This window comes from Anomalospiza imberbis, chromosome 2 (assembly GCF_031753505.1).
Source record: "Anomalospiza imberbis isolate Cuckoo-Finch-1a 21T00152 chromosome 2, ASM3175350v1, whole genome shotgun sequence".
In the NCBI taxonomy this organism is placed as follows: Eukaryota; Metazoa; Chordata; class Aves; order Passeriformes; family Viduidae; genus Anomalospiza; species Anomalospiza imberbis.
The window spans coordinates 13,905,660-13,928,724 of record NC_089682.1 but is presented as its reverse complement, the minus strand read 5'-3'; the positions used below and the strand labels follow the sequence as shown (position 1 = coordinate 13,928,724).

The 23,065-nt window shown below is 42.7% G+C and overlaps 1 protein-coding gene and 1 long non-coding RNA gene across 3 annotated transcripts; both read left to right on the top strand.

Annotated features, from left to right (window-relative positions):
* Positions 1-6,436: 6,436 nt before the first annotated feature.
* On the top strand, positions 6,437-8,135 carry LOC137468297 (uncharacterized). Its single transcript, XR_010995850.1, has 2 exons — positions 6,437-6,971; positions 7,403-8,135. It is a non-coding gene; the product is annotated as an uncharacterized lncRNA (long non-coding RNA).
* Positions 8,136-11,503: 3,368 nt separating this feature from the next.
* Positions 11,504-19,427, top strand: PRDX4 (peroxiredoxin 4). 2 transcript variants are annotated; one of them, XM_068179872.1, is made up of 8 exons: positions 11,504-11,767; positions 13,474-13,591; positions 14,547-14,663; positions 15,224-15,346; positions 15,961-16,091; positions 17,703-17,737; positions 18,934-18,980; positions 19,304-19,427. In XM_068179872.1, the coding sequence occupies exons 1-8, from the start codon at positions 11,548-11,550 to the stop codon at positions 19,305-19,307; spliced, it is 795 nt and encodes a 264-aa protein (XP_068035973.1). In that variant the 5' UTR covers positions 11,504-11,547; the 3' UTR covers positions 19,308-19,427. The 2 variants fall into 2 exon arrangements, with proteins under 2 accessions (XP_068035973.1, XP_068035972.1); XM_068179871.1 differs by lacking the exon at positions 18,934-18,980 and having other exon boundaries at positions 11,505-11,767.
* The last annotated feature ends 3,638 nt before the right edge of the window (positions 19,428-23,065 follow it).

Genomic DNA, 23,065 nt, shown 5'->3' with positions numbered 1-23,065 from the left:
AGCTGCTCGGTTCTGTGAATTATTTCCACACCTTTAGTGCCCAAAACACCCCCACAGAACAATCCTTCCCTCAGCAGCCAGACCTCTCCTGCAGCCAGGCTGCACCTTCCTTGTGAGCTCAGGCCTTTCTGGAGATCACAGAGAGAGATCTGCTGGGATCTGCTCTCACAGGGGAGAGACCCCTGCCTTTCTCCCCCACGTTCAGCCATCCCTGAAGAACATGACATGACAGAACGATCTTTTAAGAAGGTTTAACTAAATTCCAAATTCAAATTCATTGGGTTGCCCAGTGAAGAAAATTTTGAAGCCACAGAACTATACTGGTGCTTCCTTTTACAATCAGAGATTAATCATCTTAGTGTTATGGCTACTCATGTAAAGCCTGAGGCATTAATTAAATTAATGTAAGTAACAGAGTTTGCCTAATAACATTCAGCTATTTGTCAACATATCTGGTAGTTATTTCAAATTGTTGTGGTTATTCCAAATAAAATTGTACTATGCAAACACACTTGGTTCCTAATTTTACCTGGTTTTATGTTAATAGGCTTATTCTTATCCTATTCTTATCCCTTTTCAGATTTTTCATTTAATGCCTTAGAAAATATAAGCACGCACATTTCAGTGACAACTTAGCTTTTCAGAATATATCACAAGTTCTTAGAGATGTATACATAAAATCAGTAAAAAATCCACCAGGATCTTAGGCACTGCTTTGCATGTATGAGGTGCTATCTGTAAAAGAATTCAATCAGCAAATTCATTACAGAATGTGAGAAATGGCCCAGAACTTTCAGTCTAGTCTATGTTGAAATTTATGAAGTGGTGTTAAGGGAAAATTGTTTCCAGAAGGCATCAGATAAGATAGCAAAGATAAAGACTTCCAAATAAGGAATTTGAAAACAGACACACACAGTGATGCCCAAAATATGCCTTTTTAATTCCAGGTACTGATGCTCCAGTTAACAGGTAGATCTGTATTCACCCGTGTGAGGCGAGACCAGGGATTTAAAATGTTCCTGTCCCTGAAAACAGTTATTATGAAGTATGTTAACAGTAATGGAGTATTCTCAACTGAGGAGCTGAAACTTTTCAGTGGAAAAAAAATACTTAATTTGACACGCTTAGGTGTCTGTGTGCATACATGTAACATACAGAGGCCACATGAGCTCACAGAGCACTGTAAAAACAAAGGCCGTGAGTTTCTCAGTGTTTTTAATATTGAAAGGTGAAACAGCTAAGGTGGCACTACTTTCCTGTTGTGAAACACCCTCAAATATTTCCTTTCACATGAAATGTCCTTTGAGCTGGACCACTTAAGTCTCTGGGGTCACAGTAAGTACCACTAGGTAGTAAATGGTATAATTTACTGCAAAATTTGTGTTCAAAAAATCCCCCTCCACAGCAGCCCAGAAGCCAGAAGGACACATGCACAATGAATATTTCAGGACTTAGAACTCATAAAGAAAGGAAAATTCAGAAACTATAGATCCCAAGTCCAAGCACATTAGGACAATCACTGCACAGAAATCGAGCTTGAATGAACAGTTTCCAACTAATTAAAACCTAATAACCATGGCAATGTTTCCAGCTCTGCATGCTTCATTAAACGTTTAAGTTTTTCCACTGACTTTCATTTCATATATTTTAGCAATATTTGTGTCTCTTGATGCATTGCTGACACTCAGATTCAGCCCAGTTTCCCCAAGTCTTTATTCCACATTAATTTCTGAGTCAATCTTTCAGAGATGATGTTCCTCCAAACCCAAGCCCAGTCCAGCTCTTTTGAGATATTTAACCAGGGCAGCAGCATCCTGTGGGCTGAGTGGGAGCAGGGTAAGGCCAGATTTCTCCTGGTGATGCCTGTAACCTCTTCTCCGACCAGACTCTGAAAACAGCCCTGACCCTGCCGCATCTCCCAGCAGCAGTTTTCTGCTGGGGAAGGGAGGGTGGAAGGAGCTGCTGGCCTCTCCCTCAGCCAGCCCACAGCAGGAGAAGCCTGCAGACACAGCAGGGCAAACCCCACACACTCTGCCCTTACACAAACCTCGTGTAAGAACAACAACCAAATCTGACCCATGGCAAAAGGCTCCTCCTCACTCTTCTGCTTTCAGCCGCCCAAAGGCTGGGCACGGTTGTTCAGGGACATCACAGTATTTGCTTGTTTCCCCAAAGTCTTTTCTTCAAACCTCTCACAATTACATGGAAGCTCATCTTTCATTGAAAACAACAGCCCTCTGAGGCCTCCATGGAAACCCAGACGTGAATCCGAGATGCACACCAGGAACCAGACTGGTCCAAAGATCTCCAAGCCTCTTACTGCTACTGCTTTCCATCTTCCAGCCTCTCAGCATCTGGGTTTAGCAACACTGCACAAAAGCTCAGGACTCACCATTTCTTCCTTCCAGGCTTGGGGCTGTTATCTGGCTCACTGTGGGGAGTGAAGAAAGAGGGAGCATTTTGGCTGGTGTGCTGGGAAGCAATCACTGCTGCCCAGCAGAGCTCACGCTCTTCCATTGTGGAAGCACTGCTGCCACCAACAGCAGGCTTCACACCACCAGTGTTCAGGCGAAAAGCAAAACCTCTACAGCTTCTGAAAAACAGACAGCCCCTGCAGCTGCAGACAGGACAGGCTTCTGCTTTCTCTGAGTGGGTGCAGAAGGATTTAGTACATTTACTGACCAGGCTATAGATTCTGTCATCTGGAGCCTTCTGCCTGCTCTTTATTTGCAATTTTTCAAAGAAACCCCTCTGTGAGGCAGGACATACTGGTGACAGTCTACCCCTCCCTCCACAATAACAACCCTGCACAGCTCTCCTGCCTTTATCAGAAGCACCCAGGAGCAGCGAGATGAGAACGGGAACGCACTGAAGCACAAAGTAGCTTGGGATTATAATGAACTACTGACCCTTAGCAAACAATTTGGTAAATATAAACAGTGGTTTGCTGTGGTGACCTACTCAAGTACGTCCAGGCAGCAGGCACAGCAAGCAGGTGACTCTCAAGCTGTACTGCTGCTGCCTGGGGAGGAGCAAAGCACAAAGCTCATGGCCCAGCCAAGCCTTTCAGTATCAATGCCAACTTGCCACAACAGTTTCTAGATGACTTTCTAGTAAGAAAACTGAACAAAGGGGTAACAAAAATGAAATTAACAAAGAGATTATGTCAGGTATTTTTAATGAGGCATTTTTTAAAATGAATTATTTCTTGCTAAACACTAAGAGGCTCCAGTCTGTTGGTAATGTGTCTGCAGACTCAACAGGACAAAAATCACGTCAGGCCTCTGAGAAATGGCAGCAAATGGTGCAAATGACCTTGAAGACTGCTTTCCTATAGGATGATCAGGAGATAAAGAATCTGACATCTTTGGTTGTTTGGTTTTTTTTTAATGCTGCTTGTTTCATTTCCATTAAAAATACCATCTGGCAGAAAACTTATCTTAGAAATCAACACCCAGGTCTAGGAGAAGAACTCTGCTCCATGAACTATTCTGTGTTATCAGCTTTCTTAACTGGCAACTTCAGTTCACTCAATAGTTGCTCACAGCAACTATTTTAAAGCGTAGGCTTGAGGAATAATCCCTTGCAACAGCTATTTGTGCAGAAGGTCAACACATCATTTTATATATCTCAGCAACATTTACCATCTTCAAAATCTTAGAAAGTTTTAAAATCTTTTTTTAAATAGGGGGATTATTCGGCAGCACCTCCCACACAGTGAATGACAGAGATGACACAAATTTTGACAAGACAGCTGCAGTTGTAGAGTGGGTCAGATATACCCATCCCTGTGTCCAGGGACAGGCTTTGGGCCGTGCCTGGAGTGGCTCAGGGAGCATTAACTGTGCTCATGCAGAAGTGTTATTTTATTTTCTGATTACACGATGGTGTGAACCAACCCATTCCCCTTTTCATCCCTTTAGACTCCATACTAAGGAAAACAGGCAGAATATACTGGTTCTCATTCTTGTCTTATGATTTAAGTGTGCAAGTTGCACACTGTGCTTTATTTTGGGCTTCCAAGAGCAGCAGAAAAAAGAAAAGCAGCTGCACCCAACTATAGCAAGTATCAGTATTTTCTATACATTTTTGTCTATATTTTGATTCGCTAATGGTAAATATGATTGTAGGGTATAAACATATAAATGCTTTGCACACAGGTAGTATACTTCAAGTGTACTATCTATAGTACCTATAGTATCTTAAAATCCTTATGCTTTCATTTAAGAATTTGTAAACTTGCAAATGTCTCCAAACTTTTAAGAATGATGCCTTTCTTAAAAATAAGTAAACATGTAATAATAAATAATACTCATATCTATGTACCATGGGCTTTTTTCTCTTTAATCATGGGAAAATACAGCACTAGATTTCAAGTTTAGTTGTGGTTGATCAAATATTCACTCTTGCACAGAGGCATGGCTTCCCAAGGCTACTTGGAAAGTTGACAAATCAAAGCAGAGAAAGAGCTTTGAGTCCAGCAGGAGTTATTTTGGTATTAACTCAAAGTAATTTACACTTTACTACACAACTTATATGCTATATTAGACTATTGGATTTATCTGAAGGAGACTTAAGCCATATACCTATGGACCAAGGAACACAAATATTGGGTTCATTTCACTTCCAATTACTAAGAAATTTTGCTTTGTAAGGAAATCTTTCTTTAGGTCCTTGCATTAGACCAAGCAGGCAAGCTGAAATAGTTTAACCTCTGAAATATCTGCAAAATTGAACTGGGATAGGTGAAGATGTTACCATAAAAAAATGTAAAGTCTTAATTTATTTACAGCAATTCTAAATGGAGCACAGAGATTTCTGAAAAAGCAGAGAAGAACCAGGGCCTGTGCATTCCACTCCAATTAAAGTAGAGATGACAGCTTTCTGGACTGCTTCTCCCAGAAACTGTGCATAGCTAGCAAAAAAGGAAGCAGAAACAAAAATCCAGTTCTGATTTCAGTACTCCATAGTGACCAGGTTAAAACTCATTTTCTGTTACACATCTTCACCTCTTCCACCAGAACTTTTATGGGTTTTTTATTTTTTCTTCCTTTTAAGACACTACTGTAGTATCACCAGCATCTTCACTCTCAGAGTTTATTCAATAGAGTAAATTTTTTACTGGAAAATTATATAAGCTTGATTGTTGTAACAAGTTCACAGAAACTGGGGTTGTTTGTGAGGACTGAATATAGATTTCAGATTACATTTCCTACACCTGTGAACCTTGTATTTTAGAGAAAAAAAATACCAGATCCCAGATTTTAGGGAATTTCAGACTCTTGCAGACTAGATGACTTCAGTTCTTTCCATCGGTATAACAAGCATCGTACTGCCATCTAGTGAGCAATGTAAAAGCAACTGACACACCAAGGTGCAGGAATATTTCTCATTACAAGCCGTTTTTCTCTTTCAAAAGTACATATAGAAGAGAAAAGCAATTTTAGGTATGGAACACTGCTAGAAAATAGATAATATAAAAAGCTTTGCAAGATAAAAGTGAAGAGGCAGGCAGGCCTGCATAACAAGAGGAGTTAGGAGTACTTTATGACCATGTTATCCCATCATCCTGGGAATGCAGCCTTCTCTCCTACACAGATCAAGGGATCACCCGTGCTTCAGACAGTAGGGTCAATTTTTTGACAATAGCTAAATATTCCACTTTCCTTCACTGCCCAAATGCAAGGCATGTAGCACACCCATAAGCTTGAGCAAGGCTTTAGTGGCTACCTACAGAAGAGGCATCCCCCAGGTGCCACCAATAAACATCAGCAACATCTGTTCCCATTCCGGTTTAAGAGAATAGGAAATAAGATTGCCACAGGGCTTCTTTCCATCCACGAGGCTGTGGTTCAGACACCTGTGAGGACAAGACACAGCTTTGCTTTGTCTGAGCAGAGAGGTGACAAATTTTCCACCTTTTCCCAAAGGCTGACTGAGCTCAAGGCTTGGACCAGAGTGCTCTAGGCTCAGTTCAGATCTGAGAAGGCAGAGCCAAGGGTGGGACCCCGAGGGCAGGAGCCTGTGAATGTCACTGATGGAGATCACTGCACTTGACACAGTGGGGTTACTGCTCTGTGGGTGAAACTCTGCCTTGGTCAGCACCACCAGACAAAGCCAGCAAGGTGATTTTGGCTAGCAAGCTCCTGGCTGCGATGGCCTCAGGGCACAGCAGCAGCATGCTGCCAACAGCAGGTCCAGATGTCCAGCATTGGCTTTCCAGTGCAATTCCTCAGCTGTCCTTCACAGTTCACTGACTTGCAGAGAACAGCATATGTCTAACAGGTGCTGTTCAGCACTGACTTTCTCTGTCCTCATCAGTACAGCTGGCCAAAAATTGTGCTAGTGCCCACATAGGTGTTTTGGGCACTTTCTTTGAATACAGACTTGTTAAAGGAAGAAAAATAAGAGCATACACTTGTAACTCATCCCCAGGTGACTGCCAAAGGAAAATTGATGAGGTCTTGCAAGGACTACATGATTTGTCAACTCAAGAAGGTGGTTTCACAATGTTTGTTTTTATTCACAAACTTGCAGATTCTGTCAGCCATTACAGAGGCAGAAGAAAGCTCAGAACAGAGGTGCTTTAGAAACCATACTCCCCCCTCACCCAGTGACTAGCAGCACCAACCACCCTTTGTTGCCATGCTCAGTCAAACACATCAGTAACCTGCTCTGCCCTGCTCCTATCCCACAGGCCCTGCAGGGTTTCTGACACCAGTGACATAGGAAGCAGAGCTGGCTGGAGGAGAAAGAAAAGAAGCAGAACTTTTCTATGGCAGGTGTGTCTGCAGAGGAAAAACATAAATTCATCTCTAAATATTAATGCATTCTCCAAAGACAGGCTGCAAGAATAAACATATCTATGATGCTTCTATAGTATAAAGGGGAAGATTTTACAAAGTCTATGTTTTTGTTTACTCAGTCATACTACATAGCTGACAACACAAGCAGCAGTCAGAAGTCAGGATGTGTTGCTGCAGCTCTCTCCACAGAGAGCAGCAGGCACAACTTTCCCAGGCATCGTCCTGGGGAAGGCTGTGAGAAGATCAGAGAAAAGAATGAGAAACAATTCTTATCTTCACTTGCTGCACCTGCTGTTGTGCACATGTGGAATGTGTTATGGAGATTTGTTTACCAAAGGGTGATTTCTGAATTGGCCACTGGTGATGGTGTTTGGATTTCAAGGACCAATCTGGTCTGGCTGTATCGGACTGTCTGCAAGGGTCATGGGTTTTTCTTTAGGATAGGATAGGATAGGATAGGATAGGATAGGATAGGATAGGATAGGATAGGATAGGATAGGATAGGATAGGATAGGATAGGATAGTGATTGATCAGTCTTCTGGAATCATGGAGTCAATGCTAATTATTACCCGGTGGGGACCCCTGCTATGATAAGGAGGCAGCTCTGTTAAAGCAAATGGCACCACCTAACACTTCCCAGCTTGATACACTTTTTCTTCAAGGCCCCTTTGCAGCCAGCACACACAGCTGACCCCACCAGTCTGGCCTTAGCAAGAGCCAAAGAGAAGTGTTCTCTAATTGTTAATTTTAATTATGGTCATTCTGTTCCAATCCCTCTCACAAAACAGATGTTTTCTACCCTCCTTTCTCCAGCAAAGTTTTCTATGCTATAGATTTTTTGTCATGCACTATGGCAATGCAATATATTTGTTAAAATGTCCCTGTAACCATGAGAAGGATAAAACCAACTGCTAGTTTCACCAGCACAGTATTGAACATCTGCTCCATCTGTTCCAGGAAATGGTGACGGGTATCTTGCTACAATATATTACACTAATTTTTCCAAGATATTTTTATGTTTGGTCATTTAAATTGCAGTGAGGTATTTTATTACCACACAGAACTTCCATAACCACTTCTAAACTGCTTCAGTAACCTAAATCACTCCCTGCTTACATAACTTCAGTGCCACTGTGGCAATGACATCCTGCCACTGTCAAGCCCTTTGCCAAAACGGAACCTTCCTCATAGGGCTGGATAGGGCATGACAGGAGGGATGCTGCCTGGGCGCAGTGGGAGAAAGGAAGGATTTAAGAGATTTCCCCTTACATGTGCTGAGCCTTCCCAGCTTCAGAAGAGCTGTGTAACAGGATGAATGTAGCAGTGTTTCTCTCATCACATTTTAACAGCATCACTTAATATCACCAATTGAAACACAACAATCAGCATGCAGTCAAGTATTTAATCACTGGGAAAAGAAATACTGCTGCCCATCTTCTCCATTTAGACTCTGAAGAGTGATATATATTTGGATTTCATCATGGATTCCACTTATGAATTGTTTTCATTTTTTAATCACTTGCAGAAGTCTTGAGAGTATAGCATCAGCCAGAAAGTCTTTCTTGTGGCTCTTTTGAACTCTGTTCCATGCCTATATATACACTTAATCACATATGAACCTCAAATTAGTGCTATTAAACTGACATTATATTCTGCAGATAAAACCTTTTTTTGTCCTTCAGCATTTTCTCCACTCACCAGAGGCCTGCTTTTTTTCTATTTTTACTGCATTGATTTTACTGGTTTTCTCTCACATTTAGAAATACATAGGAATATCTTTCAACTGAAGGGTGTTAATATTATTCAAAGTCCATACCTTGCAACTGCTCTTTTTTTTTTCAACCTTACTGTATGTCTACCTTTCAAATCATTGCAATATCCTACAGCTCAAAACACCAGCACAAAGAAAAGAGCAGGGTCAACTGAAATAACTTTCTCTGTGAACTCACAGAGGCCAAGACTGTCACTTTTCTTATGAGTACTGAGACTGAGGAAAACTTGATATTAAATTCAGTGCTACTAAAGTTAGATCATGTAAGACAGTAATCTATCAACAGATTTTAGCAAGCTTATATGTAAAGCTCGTCTGATTCTGAGATCAGTGGGAATACACAGATTGTTTAAGTGCTTTTTTCCACCACAGCCAGAGTGCTTAACATGAGCAAATGGGTTTTCTTCATCCTCCTTTTAATGACATGACCTTGCTAGGGGAGGGATGTCAAACTCAAACAGCAGCACTGAAAAGAACAGGTTCTATCCTGCTTTCAACATTTGGGGAGGTCTAATCAGAGAATGGCCACCACCAACTCCCTGTGAAAAATACAGGACAAGGGAACCTTGTGTGCCATCAAGTTCATATCCTCTTTAGGCAGACATTTGATACATTTTTTTTATAATTCCACACATGCTGATCAAGCCTGGTAAATATGCAGGTGTTTTGCTCCTGTACTCATGAGAAGGCTCTTCCAAAGCCTTACACTTCCGACCCTCAGTAACCTTCAACCCCTTCCTTCAGGTGGGCAAATGTGCCCAAGGAAGATTTTTACTGTGGCAGTAAGGATATGAGTGGCATGACCCTAACTTGTAGAATCTAGATTGGAACTTAAAGGCAAATAGCCCAAGAGATGGGAAAGAATAGGAGTCCTGTCTGGAGAGAAGTCCAAGCTTTGGGAGAAAGGAACAATTAAATCATAGGTTAAGAAGTCCAAGCACACCCGAAAAATCTTGTTTCTCCAACTCCTGTGAATTTAATTTTGTGAAGTATCTTTCTAAAGAGTGAAATCTGTTATAGGAAACCACAAAAACATTAGGATTTTTTCAAGACACAATGTATAATCACAAGTGCCTTGCTAATCCTTTTCTTCTTTTACAAAGCCTTTATTCTTTGAAAATGGCCCTCAGTATATTCTTTTGCCTCTGCTCTTTACATGCCTGTTCTGTATCATTTGAGGGAAAAGGGAAAAAAAGAGAAATTGTACTGTCCATTCTGGCACAGGTACCACAGCATCCTGAAGCATTTATCACACATCATCTGCAGAGACAGGCTGCAATGCAGACATTCCTGACATCATCAGTCTGGAGAGCTTTTCCTGGACCACCAGTTTTCCCAGAGGATGGCATCCACAGAGCTCAAAGCACAAAAGGTCAACACTTTGGATAAGGGACAGCTCCAGCTCTTCCACACCCTTATTTTTAAGGATCCTGGGTACAATTTAATTGACAGATGACCTGACCTGTCCCTGTCCAATAGGTATGCCTAGTTCAACCAGAAATTGTGCGGCAAAACCTTACCAACTGCTTGTCAAAGCCTACTTACTGTCTTCAAAATCTTGTTATTAAATGCACTGCAGAATTACATTCAATCAATGCTTATCTGTGACATGTGTAATTGTTTTGTGATATGAGTCACAATCTACTCAGCACTGAGAAAAATGACCTCTCACTGGGCAAAATTGAACGAAGGCATCTGGTCACAGAAATTATCAAAGTGCTGGAGCATCTTTTCTGCAAACGTTGAGGTTGTTCAGCCTGGAGAAGAGAAGGCTCCAGAGAGACCTTAGAGCAGCCTTCCAGTACCTAAAGGGGGCTTGTAAGGAAGATGGGGACAGACTTTTTAGCAGGGCCTGTTGTGATAGGACGAGGAGTAATGGTTTCGAATTACAAAACAGTAGTTTAACACCACATCAAAAGAAGACATTTTTACAATGAGGGTGGCAAAATACTAGCACAGGTTGACCAGAGGTGGATGCCCCAACCCTGAAAACATTCAAGGTCAGGCTGGACAGGGCTCTAAGCAACCTGATCTAGCTGAAAATGAGCCTGCCATTGGAGGCGTATTAGAATAGATTATCTTTAAAGGTCCCTTCCAACCCAAACCATTTTGTGATTCTGTGAATTAAGACACTTAGTATTTAATTTATGTCTAACCACACTCTTACAAAGTCACCACGTGCACTACATGGTGCCCATTCATGAGCTGCTGCCCAGCTGGCAACAATTCAAGGGTTTGGGCCCGAGGCAGTACCCTTTTCTGCATCTCCTGTATTCATGAGGCCAGAGCGCACAGTCTGCGTTTGGCATAGCTGGCTATGGCCGCGAGTGGAGCCGTGCCCACAGAACCCACGCTGCCACAGATGAGAGACGACAGCAGATAGGGAGCGTCTCACAATCATAGCTTCCTTCTGCAATCCGCATACGTGCGCGCTCTCTCTCCACACACACGTGTTCCTTTCCCCTCTTTCCCGACACACGTCCATCATTCCCGTTTCCTCCGAGCCCGGAACACGAGCTCGCAGCCCCGCCGGCACTGCCCGCGCTCAGCGCCCGGGGCAGGGGCACGGCCCGGGGTGGGTGGCTGTACCGCGCTGGGGCTCCTATACCGGACCCGGGCTGGCTGTGCCGGGCTGGGGCTCCTATACCGGACCCGGGCTGGCTGTGCCGGGCTGGGGCTCCTATACCGGACCCGGGCTGGCTGTGCCGGGCTGGGGCTCCTATACCGGACCCGGGCTGGCTGTGCCGTGTCCCGGGGTGGCTGTGCAGGGCCCGGGCTCCTATACCGGACCCGGGGTGGCTGTGCAGGGCCCGGGCTCCTATACCGGACCCGGGGTGGCTGTGCAGGGGCCCCGCCCGTGCCCCTGAGCCCCGGCCGGGCCATGTGGCGGGCGGGTGTGCGGGCCAAGCTCCTCCCCGCCGCCGCCGCCCCTCGCCGCGCCGCGGGGACGTGCAGTCGCTCGGCGGGACATGGAGGCGGGCGGCGGGGCCGGGGCCCGGCGCCCCGAGCTGCTGCTGGTGCTGCTGCTGGCGGCGGCGCTGGGAGGCGAAGCGGAGGCGGAGGAGCCGCGCCCGGCGCGGCAGCGCGGGGACGAGCAGTGCCATTACTACGCGGGCGGGCAGGTGTACCCCGGGGAGGCGGCCCGGCTGCCCGTCTCCGACCACTCGCTGCACCTCAGCCAGGCCAAGAGTAGGTGCGGGGCGCGGCCGGGGCTCGGGGAGCGCCGGGGCCGGGCGGGGACGTGCCCGCAGTGCCCCCGGGGCCGCGGAGCGGCGGCCGCGCCACGTCAGGCGGAGCGCGGGGCTCCCGGGCCCTTCCCGCCCCACGCCGGCTCTGCCCGCGGCCTCCGGGCCGGCCTCGGCAGGCGCGGCAGAGGGAAGGAGGGGGAGGGGACCGGCTCCTTCCAGAGCTACGTTTCCATCGTGGTCCCCGCCGCCGTCTCACGGCCGTCCAGCGAGGTCCGTGGTTCCAGAAATGGCGAAGGAGTTGAGGGAAGCGCTTCAGGGGATCCACAGGGATGTTTTGCGCTCCCGCTGCGGTCAGGAGCAGTGAACGGGCGCCTCTCGTAACCCGCCGCCACCGCGCTGGCTTTGGCGCTGCTCTCGTGCCTAGCTCTGGCGCGGTTCAGATGCTTTACACGGCAGACGTGGGGACAAACGCCGTAAATCGCATCGCTGTGAGATGTTCAGGGACGCCTGCTCAAAGTCCTGTCCTGCAGGACGGAGAGTACAGAGAGATCACACAGATATTATCTTCCCCGTGAGAATTTAAAATCCTTTTCCTTTACGGAGCCAGGGCATACATTCTGTTTTCAGCGTTTGCAGTTTGTAACCGATACTGTTTGAGTTTTTCTCCCTTTGCAACGTAAGTTATTACAGCCAGATGTTTATAAAACAACTGCAAAAACAACTACCTTAATTTAGAAGGGGGTCAAGAGATACAGTATTTTGTTTAATATCTTTTCCTTCTCCCTCCTAATCTGAAGGTCCTTGTTATACATCCTTGCTAATTAAATTCTGCAGCTGTGGGTTGTCCTAAGGAAAGGAGAGCCAAACAGTTCAGGCATCATCCAGATGATATTTAAGATTCCATATATTTTTCTCAGGAGCTTTTCGCTAATTTTTTTGAGATATATGTCAATGTCCTTGACATGGCAAGTGTATTCACACCACCTTGTAATTCCAGCATACCCTATCCTTTGTCTCAGAGTTCACAGTGGTATGAAAATACGGCCTGGCAGATTAATTTTTAATATTTTAAATTCAAGGTTAATCCATTCTGATAGGAATACTAAATATATTTCATGCTTTTCAACTGGGTATATTTTTAAAACATAGCTTTTTTCAAGTTAAAATTTGCTTAGGAGTTGTAAATTAATAAACATATGCTGCATTTTTAGGCATTTGTCATTAACCACGTTGTGGCATATATTTTTTGTGGACCAGAATTCCAGACAGGTTTCCATGGCTAAAAAGCAAAGTGAATTTGAACTATTCTGTGCTTCTGGTTCCCAACAGCTATTTTTAACAGAACAATGAGAGTCCCTGAAGTATTAAGGAGCTTTCCCCTGCAGTCTAGCAGGTGCCTTGAGCTGGCAGTGCACTCAGGGTTTGTTCAGGCGGCCCAGATAAGGTTTGTGTGGCCTTGATTATCAGTGATCAGCAGGGCTCATGTATGAGCACAAGTTGGTCAAATTATTTACTTTGTATGTGTACTAAAGCCTTCATTTCTTCATCATTCTGTACTCCCCTGTTTAGAGCTGGAAAGCACTTTCATCTTGGAACTGTGCTGCAGGTTGTTCTTCAAGCAAAAGGAAGAACAGCTGTCCTTGGGCAGCTTGGTTTGAACACATGTGTTATATTCTGACTTATAATTCAACATTCTTTGCATTTCAGTCTCCAAGCCAGCACCTTACTGGGAGGGAACTGCAGTCATTAATGGAGAGTTTAAAGAGCTGAAGCTAACAGATTATGAAGGAAAATATCTTGTCTTCTTCTTCTATCCTCTTGACTTGTAAGTAGGAGCACTGTAGGCATACCACTGAGTGCAGCTACACTAGATTCATAATTCATTAATTCTTCTCTTTTTTGAGGTCTTGTATTTTTTGTTTGGTAAGAATTTGGGAGAGAAGAAAGGAATGACAGAAGAAAATACATTCTTGGCATTTGTTTTCTCATCATGCACTGGTAAAATTGCACCACAGTCTTTGTCCTAGTAACTGTGTCCACTAATTTGTGTTTCCACACAAAACAAACAACTGCCTAACCTAGTTAGGCAGACTCTTTGTTCTGTTTCATGCTGTAAATCAGTGCTGCAAGTAGAAGAAAGCCTCCTTTCTAGAGTGCATACAATATATCCAAGAGGTGAGCATTTTCCCTTTAAGCTCATCCCATAACATCCTGTGAGCACTTAGCGTTAACCTCCTTTATTTAGAATGCAGTAACTTCAATGATTGAGTGAAAACATCTCTGCTTTTTAAAGGACAATCCCATTCTTTTCCACAAAATGAAGATAGGACAGAGATGCATAACTACTTTTAATATGATAACATCATTAGCTTTACTACTTCAGTTCTTCTGTAATAGAAAATGTTGAAGACAAATTAGTTAAAACTTGCAGATTTGCACAGTAACAACAAATTATAGTATGATCCTCTGAAAGAATTGGTTTATAGTGCTTAAATTCAGCCAGATTTGTAAAGTCTAAAAGAAAGTAACTGTACAAGCTCTCAATGCAGATTGTAAAATAACCATAGATTTATAGTCTTCAGAAATAATCCATTAGTAACTAAGCTGGAGTCTGAGGATGGAGGATTTGTCAGGCAGCATTTTGGTTAAATACTTGAAGGAGCAATAAAAATAAGCAAAAGCTGAAATAATTTATTATAAATATACCATTTTAAGTTAGGCAGAGAATTTACTGGCTTTCTCATGAAATTTTGACTTTTATCTTGTCTTAAATTATCTAGTACATTTGTCTGTCCAACTGAGATCATTGCCTTCAGTGACCGAATTGAAGAATTCAGAGCAATAAATACTGAAGTAGTAGCATGTTCTGTGGACTCAAAATTCACTCACTTAGCATGGTATGTATCTTTCTCTTGTCTTTCACTAAACATTATTCATGATTCCAACTGAGCAAAAGAACAGTACTCCCCAGATTTTTAGCCTGTGGAGGTATATCATAATGTGTGAAAGTGTGAAGTGTGATGCTATTGACAAAATGTTTAAAGTAAATTTTAATCCTAGTATGTGAAAGTGCCTTTATTTTTTAAGCTTGTTTAATGTGTATTGCTTGCAATGTGTCATGTCTCAGTCCAAAAAATACTACTAATAGAAAAAGAAAATATTAATGAAACTATCAGTAAATGCTTCACTTGTCCCAGTTCATGAGCATGTTGGCATAAAGCAAATGGAACTGATAAGAAAAAGGTCATCACTGACAGATGTGGCCAAAACCTGCAAAAGATCTACTGAACATTTTGTTCAAGCCACAAATACTGTTCATCTCCTTTGTGTGCAGAACAGAAAAAATGTCACTGGCACTAGATCCTTCTTTCCATACTGATGTAGCTTGTGATTTCTGACTTGTGTAGGGAATATAAATCTGTATGAGAAATACATCTATATTTCCTTTCCTTCAAAGGATTAATACTCCTCGTAAACAAGGAGGACTTGGACCAATGAAGATTCCTCTTCTTTCTGATCTGACACACCAGATTTCAAAGGATTATGGAGTGTATCTGGAAGATCAAGGGCATACACTTAGGTATTTCACTGGGTTGCAGTTTGGTTGGGTTTTTGCTGAATACTTACTGTTTAATATTTAAAGAAGCATTTGAAATTTTTCTTTTAGAGCAGCTTTTACTTGGGGGTTCATGGCAAGTAGCAAATATTGAAGAACACAAAAAATTTAGTCATAATGAATCAAAAGAGGGGTCAAGGTTAATATCCTGTTTAACAGCAGGCATCAGCAGATACCTAGACCAGGGCAAATGAGCAGGATTCCCCAAAACTGCAGTTGCTCAGGGACCTCCCAAGTCTAGGTAGAGTCAAGACTAAGATTACCTGAAGAGAAAAATTTGCCTAAAACTGAGTAGTTTCTTTTGTGATCCCTGTAATGCCCTAGCATCTGCAGCATCCCCTGGCAGGGCCTGTGAGAGCTTAGTTCTATGTTCTGCAAAGAAGTATATCTTTTTGGTTTTAACTGGAGCTCAGCTCATGTCCTCTGATACCCTGGTAAAGAATAGTAGGTTACTGGTGGTATTATATGATGTTTGCAGAGATCAAATTCCTCCCATCCAGCAGACATAAAATAGTGCATGAAAACACCACTATTATTAATTCTGTTTCCTAACACAAACACAATTTTTTTACCCACAGAGGCCTTTTCATTATTGACAATAAGAGAATCCTTCGACAGATCACAATGAACGACCTTCCTGTTGGGAGATCAGTGGATGAAACACTTCGTTTAGTACAAGCATTCCAGTACACAGACAAACATGGAGAAGGTGCTCTTTTAAGTATTGCCATATTGAAGATTGTTTTACTTAGCCTGGAAGCTGTATTAACTTTTTGGAGGAAGGATGTTCAGTAGCATTAAGGACTGGCTTCATACAGTGACTGAAGTGGTTTGATTGCCTTGCTTGATTCCGTGGTCCCAGGTCCTTAGGATGTTTCTAGAATAGTAATTTATATTTTGTTTCACATCCATGAGAACAAGAGCATAAAGCATTCCTGCAGTCTGAATTTTGGCATGATGTGCCATGTGTCACAGGCATAACTTTGTACAAAAAGTGAGGCTGTGAAGAATGAGGCCCAATATTTCAGTACATTTTTGCATACTAAAATAATGGAGATGCAGGCCATCCTTGTCCTGTGTCATTCAGTGAGGACCTGTGACAAGTAATGAGTGTTTCTTGGCAAGATACATGGTGATACTGTGAAAATTATAGTACCATTACTTGTGTTTTTTGTATAAGTGCTGTGTGATCATCTTTCCCCAACAAAGAAATTTTACTGTCTTCAGATCATTACTTTGTATTAAAAATTCTTATTCCTCCAGTTCAAGCATGGGGTGAACTTTTTCACATTTCTTTAAATAACTTCTTGGAAGATTTGTTTAGATATGAATACACATTTAGCAACCTAACTTCAGTACAACTCAATGTCTCCAAGCATTTGAAAGTACCTTTACGTGAAGGTACAGATCATTATTCTGCTGTGCTGTACAGAGTTGAAAAAATAGATGCTGGTACTTAGGCTATGCACAACTGACTAAGGAAATTTACCCACATTTAGTACAAAGCCAACTTACAGAATGTTGATTTGCAGTGTTTCCAGAATACTACTTTTTTTCCCCAGCTTTTACATGAATGTTGAGAAGAGCTTTTGTAGAAACTCTCCTTCTTTGTACAGGAAGAACTATTATTCTGTATTCTTCTTTGCACAGAACAACAGTAATCCACAATTCCTTCTAGCATTTGAGGTGTTTTGTTTGCCAGCCTGTCTTAAAGCAGTGTAATATAACATAACTGCTTGGGCTGAAGCCTCAAGAGGGAGAGCTCTGAATAGATGAGAGCTTTACTCCAGAATATGCAGCTGTCCAGGTGGTCCCAGGGCTCCCAGGCACTCTGTGGTAAGCACATGCTGCAATTCCTTTGTTCCTAAGCAAGGTTAAAAATAAAATTAGCCTCGTGTGGAACCTTTGAACTGCTCTCTTTGTTAAAAAATGCCTCTAGTTTTGGTTTTAAAGAAAAAAAGGTAGATCTCTGTGTAGTCACCTGAATTGTATTGCAAAACTTCTGTTTTACTAGAGTAGGTGTTCATTCTCAGATACTGCTTTGCCAGTACTTCGTTTAGAAGAGTACAAGAATTAAACTAAGGCATAGGCATCCATCCAGAGATCAGCAGTTTTCAGGTAACTGAAGTGGTGGGTGGTGTCAGGGATAAACTGCTAGGTCACCATCCCATGTGTAAAGAAAACTGCACATTTAATAGTTTCAGATATTGACATGTGACATTTCATGGTGTTTTACTTAAAAGTCAGAAAGAGAATATTAAGGACACAAAAGTCTGTGTGTGTAAAAATACTTGAGCTAACTTTGTCCCCTTTTTTTCAGTTTGCCCTGCTGGTTGGAAACCTGGCAGTGAAACAGTAAGTCACTGTTTATATTAACATGCATGTAGTACTAACAAGCATTCAGTTACCATTTCTACTAGAGCCAAATCCAAAATCTCAGCAACTTTCAGTGAGAAGGTATGAGTAATGTTGCATTATTAACTTAGACCATTTGGATTACTATTGATTTCATTAGGGGATTGTTTCCCTCACACTAGACATCTCGCAGTTGTTTCAAACTCCTGGTGTGTGAACAAAATTCACTTGATCAGCAATGACTTTGTGATCAAGAACTTTTTCCTGTTAACGCCTGATGAGGGAAAGTTCAAAACTCTTGAGTTTCTTGTATCTTCTTGGTTATTTGTCCATATAAGTTCTTGGTGGTTCTTACTGCAGATCCTGGGCACTATTTAAAAAAAGACAGACCGAAGTTCCCAGGCTGCTGTGGTATGTGCCAGAGCCAGTGCCACTATCAGCACTCCAGCAGGGAGCACTGCTTTGCTGTGCAATTGCCCTCCCTTCTTTGCTACTCCTGGGCTCCATGTGACTGGAGGCAGAGGAGCCAGAGTTCACATAAACACTCATTGAACTTGTTTGTGTTCCCTGGCCCAGAGCGAGCCTCAGCAGAATAATGAAACTTTCACCAGAGGTCTGAGCCGCCTTGTTCAGATGAGATCACTGTCACTTATTTGAGCATGTGGCTTCCTCCTGAACCATCTGGTGATGACAGAGCACTGTTGTTAAAGAGCTGGCTCAACAAAAACCAGGTTCCAGCAGCCTCTAAGCGGAGTTAGTGAGCATTGTACTTAATAGTAAAAAACAGTGGAATGTTAAACCATGTTTGTTTGCTGGATGTGAAAGTTTCCTAGGATGACTTGAGGCTGGGAGTCAATTTTTTCAAGCTAGCAGAGGAGTATCATAATGGGGGAAGCTGGATATTAAGACTGTAAAATGAAAGAGGGCAGGCTGGCCCAACATTCGTATTTTGGCACTAAAAAGTTCTGCCCTCCATAGCTAGGATCACCTAGCTAACATGACATTGATATATTTTCTAACAAACAGTCTTACAATGCTGATATTAACAGCTCCAACACTCCCAGTTTAGTAATACAAAGCAGTACATAAGCATTCTCCACCTCCTCTGTGCAAAAGATGCAGACAATAGCAGAGTAGTTGAAAAAGCCTTTCTCAAAGATGTAGTCATGCCTTCTGAATTTGTTTGATTTAATTAGATCAAACCAGAGGAAGCCATGAGAGTGTGGTGGCCAAGGGAAGAACTGTAAGTAAATTCTAAGCCTCTAGACTGCAGATACTAATTTACCAAAATATCTTGCTTTTGGGGCAAGCTGTCAAAATTCTTCCTTTGGTAGGCTGCACTCTCTCATGCCTCAATTGGTTGAATCTCTCTGCTACTGCTGGTAGACACCTTTAGAGATGCACAGTAATCTAGTGCCAAATCAACTGATAAATTACTCTTCAGTGTTGCAAGTGAGTTGGCACTAGCATCTTACTGTGAAATACTGTGCTGTTCTAGCTTTATAGTTTGCTATGTTTTCCTGGCTTTGGTTTTTGACTAACATTTTCATTTTCTTTCTTGCACAGATAATTCCAGATCCATCTGGAAAACTGAAGTATTTTGATAAACTAAACTGAGGCTCGCTTCTGTTGAATTCAGTAGGTCACATTCAACTTGATTTTCGCCAATAAAATTTCATTAATTTTGGTACTTTTGTGAGTTTGATTAATATGCAACAGTAATAAAACATTAAAGGGCTCATTATTTAAACAGAAGTCTAACCTGTGTGAAGTACAGGTACCTCATTAGTTATCAGAGAATATTCTTACGAAATACGTGTTTTCTCTTTAGGTTTTATTTAAATGCTCAGTCTTCCCCAAATCCACTTAGCATCACGGGCTTAGATTCATCACTTTTGCTATTAATAGAATTCTTAATTTCTGCAAAAATCTTGTGTGTTTGGTCACATTCTAGAAATACAGCTAGAAAAGAGCCACTTGGTTATGGTACATTTGTCTGTAGTCCAGTGGCAACAGCAGCTAACTTAAAAGCCAGGAATAAGATACAGTGGTTGAATTGAATTTCCAGTCTGTGTAAAGCTTGAAAATATTTTTCAGCTACTAAGAACATACCCTACACTACATAAATCAGTACATCTGCACTGAAAAAAACACACCTCTACCAGTTCATGTGATTTAAGGGCTGAACCAGTAAATTTTTCTATGCTTAAATTTGTAGTGTATTTGTTGGTAAGATTGATTCTGTTTTACATTTTCTGAGTTTTGTTCCTGTCCCTACACTGTTAACAGATGGATGTGGGGGATAGTGTCCTGTGCCAATCTCCCTAACTGTGGCTCCTAGTTTTAAGGGAGTAGTTGTAGTTTTTCCCAAGTACTGACATGTGATCATTAGAAACTCTTGTGGTTGATGGACAAGAATTTCTTCTTTGAAGTGAAAAGAACATCTCCATGTAAGACATACTTGTGTGCACTGGAGAACCCTTTCCTGAGGATGTCATCTTGCTTCTTCCCACCTCTACCTGTTTTTGACATGGTGTTCTAGAGTCTGTGCAACTGGAAAAACAGCAACTGAAATGTGTGTCAGCTTTTCACCAGGGTCATCCTTGAAAAGTCAACAGGCACCTTCCATCTCCAATCTGCACCACTACATTATTACTCTTGGTTGATCCCACATGCCTGAGAACTCACTTCCCCTTCCCTCACCAAACCATACAATTCCCTGCCCCATACACAGACTCTTCACTACAGTTCTGCAGAACCAAGCCAGGACTTGCATTTGCCCTGTGAAGTTACATGATTTTGAGGACTTGGGTGAGTGTTGAGCAGCTCTCCATGTTAGTCACTGCAGACACAGAGCAGGAACAGCTGCTTCCTTCGCTTCAGCTCTGATACAAATAACACCTACACACAAGCCACGGGCAGAGGGAACCACAGCCAGAGCAAGTAGAACTTCACTGAGCTTCAGCCTCCCTGTTCCTATGAGGTCTGGGGAAAGGACTCCCTCATCCCATCTGGAGGGTAACAGAGGCAGAACGGGATCAGTGCCAAACCCCAAAGACTCCTAATGTGCTGCTCTAGCCTGTGAGTGCAAAGACCAGAGGGCAGCATGTAGAGAGAGGTGCCTTCTCACATGACTAGGATGTAAATCACCTTGAATTTTACTCTGGATTCTGTTTACATCAACCCTGAAACACCAAGAACAACACACAAAATGTTCAAATAACTCCAAGCCACTGCAGCATGAGAAATGTGGGCCCAGCTATCACATGGATATTCAGCAGCAGCCCAAGGCACAAAATGAACTTGCTTGTGCCCCCTTTAGAACTGGTGCCCTGCTCCTGAGAGGCCTTGCCCACCTCTCCAGCCAGCTGGCTCTCAGTCACACCTAATGCTCCCCCAGCTGCAGGAACCTCTGGCACTGAGCCAGCCCGTGACACCTGATAAAGACAGAGATGATTTATCTGCCATGTGTTGAACACACTCCAGCCAGCTCATGGCTCCCTGCAGAGCCCAGTGAGCAGCGAGTTACAGCAGCACAGCCACAGGGTCTGTCTCTGTAGCAGTCAGCACCAAGAGCAGCAAACTACAGCAGATGTCAAAAGCTGTAGAGAGCCTGAGTCAAGAATAGAAAATTGTGCTGAGAACACTTTGTGACTGAAGAAAACTGAGGCCATCTGCATGCTTTGACCATTGCAAATTTAAGTCACAGCAGTGTAGCTGAGAAAACTTTCAAGGCTTTTATAAATGCACATTTACACTTTAAACATGTGGTAAGGGATGGCATAGGGTTGTTGGGTTTTTTTTTTAATGCAGTTCAATGGGGATAAAAAGTACTAGGGAAATAGGGACATAGCCCTTAAAGCAAAGATTTGAGTTGCCATGTCATTGTACATATTGGAAATGAACAAATGACAAAGCAGCCTGTTCTTCCAGGACTCTAACTGAGGTTTGAAATAGTGGAAAACTTACATTTCATACATCACTGCTTTCCCAAACCCCAGGATATATTCTTGGAAGTGCATAAAATGCAGATGCCATTGTGAGCCTGCCTTCTACAGAAAAAGCAAAAATGCTCCTGCAAGGCAAGTAATGACTAATAATGAGACACAGTCTTCAACTTCCTCTGCTATTTTGGGCAAGCATCCTACACCCCTCTACTGCCCCCTCAGCTGTTAAACTATAGGTGGTGGTGAGGTCTGCAGATGAAAGCCACCTCTCCAAGCAGGATGGATCTAGCTGAGACCTGGATATCACTTCCAGAAGTATCAAAGAAGCATCAATTCAGATGATAATAATAATAATGGCACAAATTCTTGATGTTATTAGCTGATGTAGCCTTCTGCAGCCTTCCTAGGTTATGCCCATTCCTGGCCCACAGAAACCTCTTCCTATGCAAATGCAAGTATATCCAAAAAATAAACACCACATTGCTGGGAGCCTGTACTGGTATTAGGTTTACAGCTGGACTCAGTGATCTTACAGGTATTTTCCAGCCTGCCAATGCCCAGCAGTGCCTCCAGCTTTGTGGACAGGAGCCCTGCAGGAATGAGGATCTCTGCTGGCAAAGAAGTGCTCCAGTGTATTTTCTGTGCAGGTCTGGTTATCCAACTACACCTTCCACAAAAGGAGTCCCCAATTTCTCTTTCACGAAAGCTGAGTATTTACCCTTTTATCTTCCTGTTAGCTTGTGCCTAGGCCATGAAGAAATGATCTCTCCCATGCCTAGTTGAGAATGTATTCAGAGCAGGATCAGCAATCAAACCAGTGTCACCAAAGGCTGGACCAGATGTGCAGTAAAACCAATTGAGCATGCAGTGAGTTTAGAGCAGGTTTCTGAACTAGAACTCTTGCTCTATGGCCCACATTGCACCAGCTCCTGCAAACTTCTTTCCAGAGTGCTGTACAATGTGACATGGCTGCACAATCTGACAGGGCTGCAGGAAGGAATGGTTCCTATTTGAAAAAGGTCTATCAGAAGCTGTTACATGAACTTTGAGTAATTTTAGTACTTTTTTAACCACAGAAAAATAAAAACATTTGAAACAAGGCATTCCTTTGGGCACTGAGTTCACCCAATCCCACAGAAATCTCCTTTTATATCACTCTTAAGTGAAAGGGTAAGGGGAGGCAATCCTGCTCCTCCTCACTGTATTCCAAGAAACAATGAGCACAGACATTTGCTTCCTGCTACAGAGCCACAGTCAATTAATTATATAGTTAAGCTTACTATAAATAAGAAGATTTTCTAGCAATTCCTTTAGGCTTCTGTGGTAATGGTTAGTCACCTACAGCAGTGACAGGCTGGATAAAAGTTGCAACATAAACCCA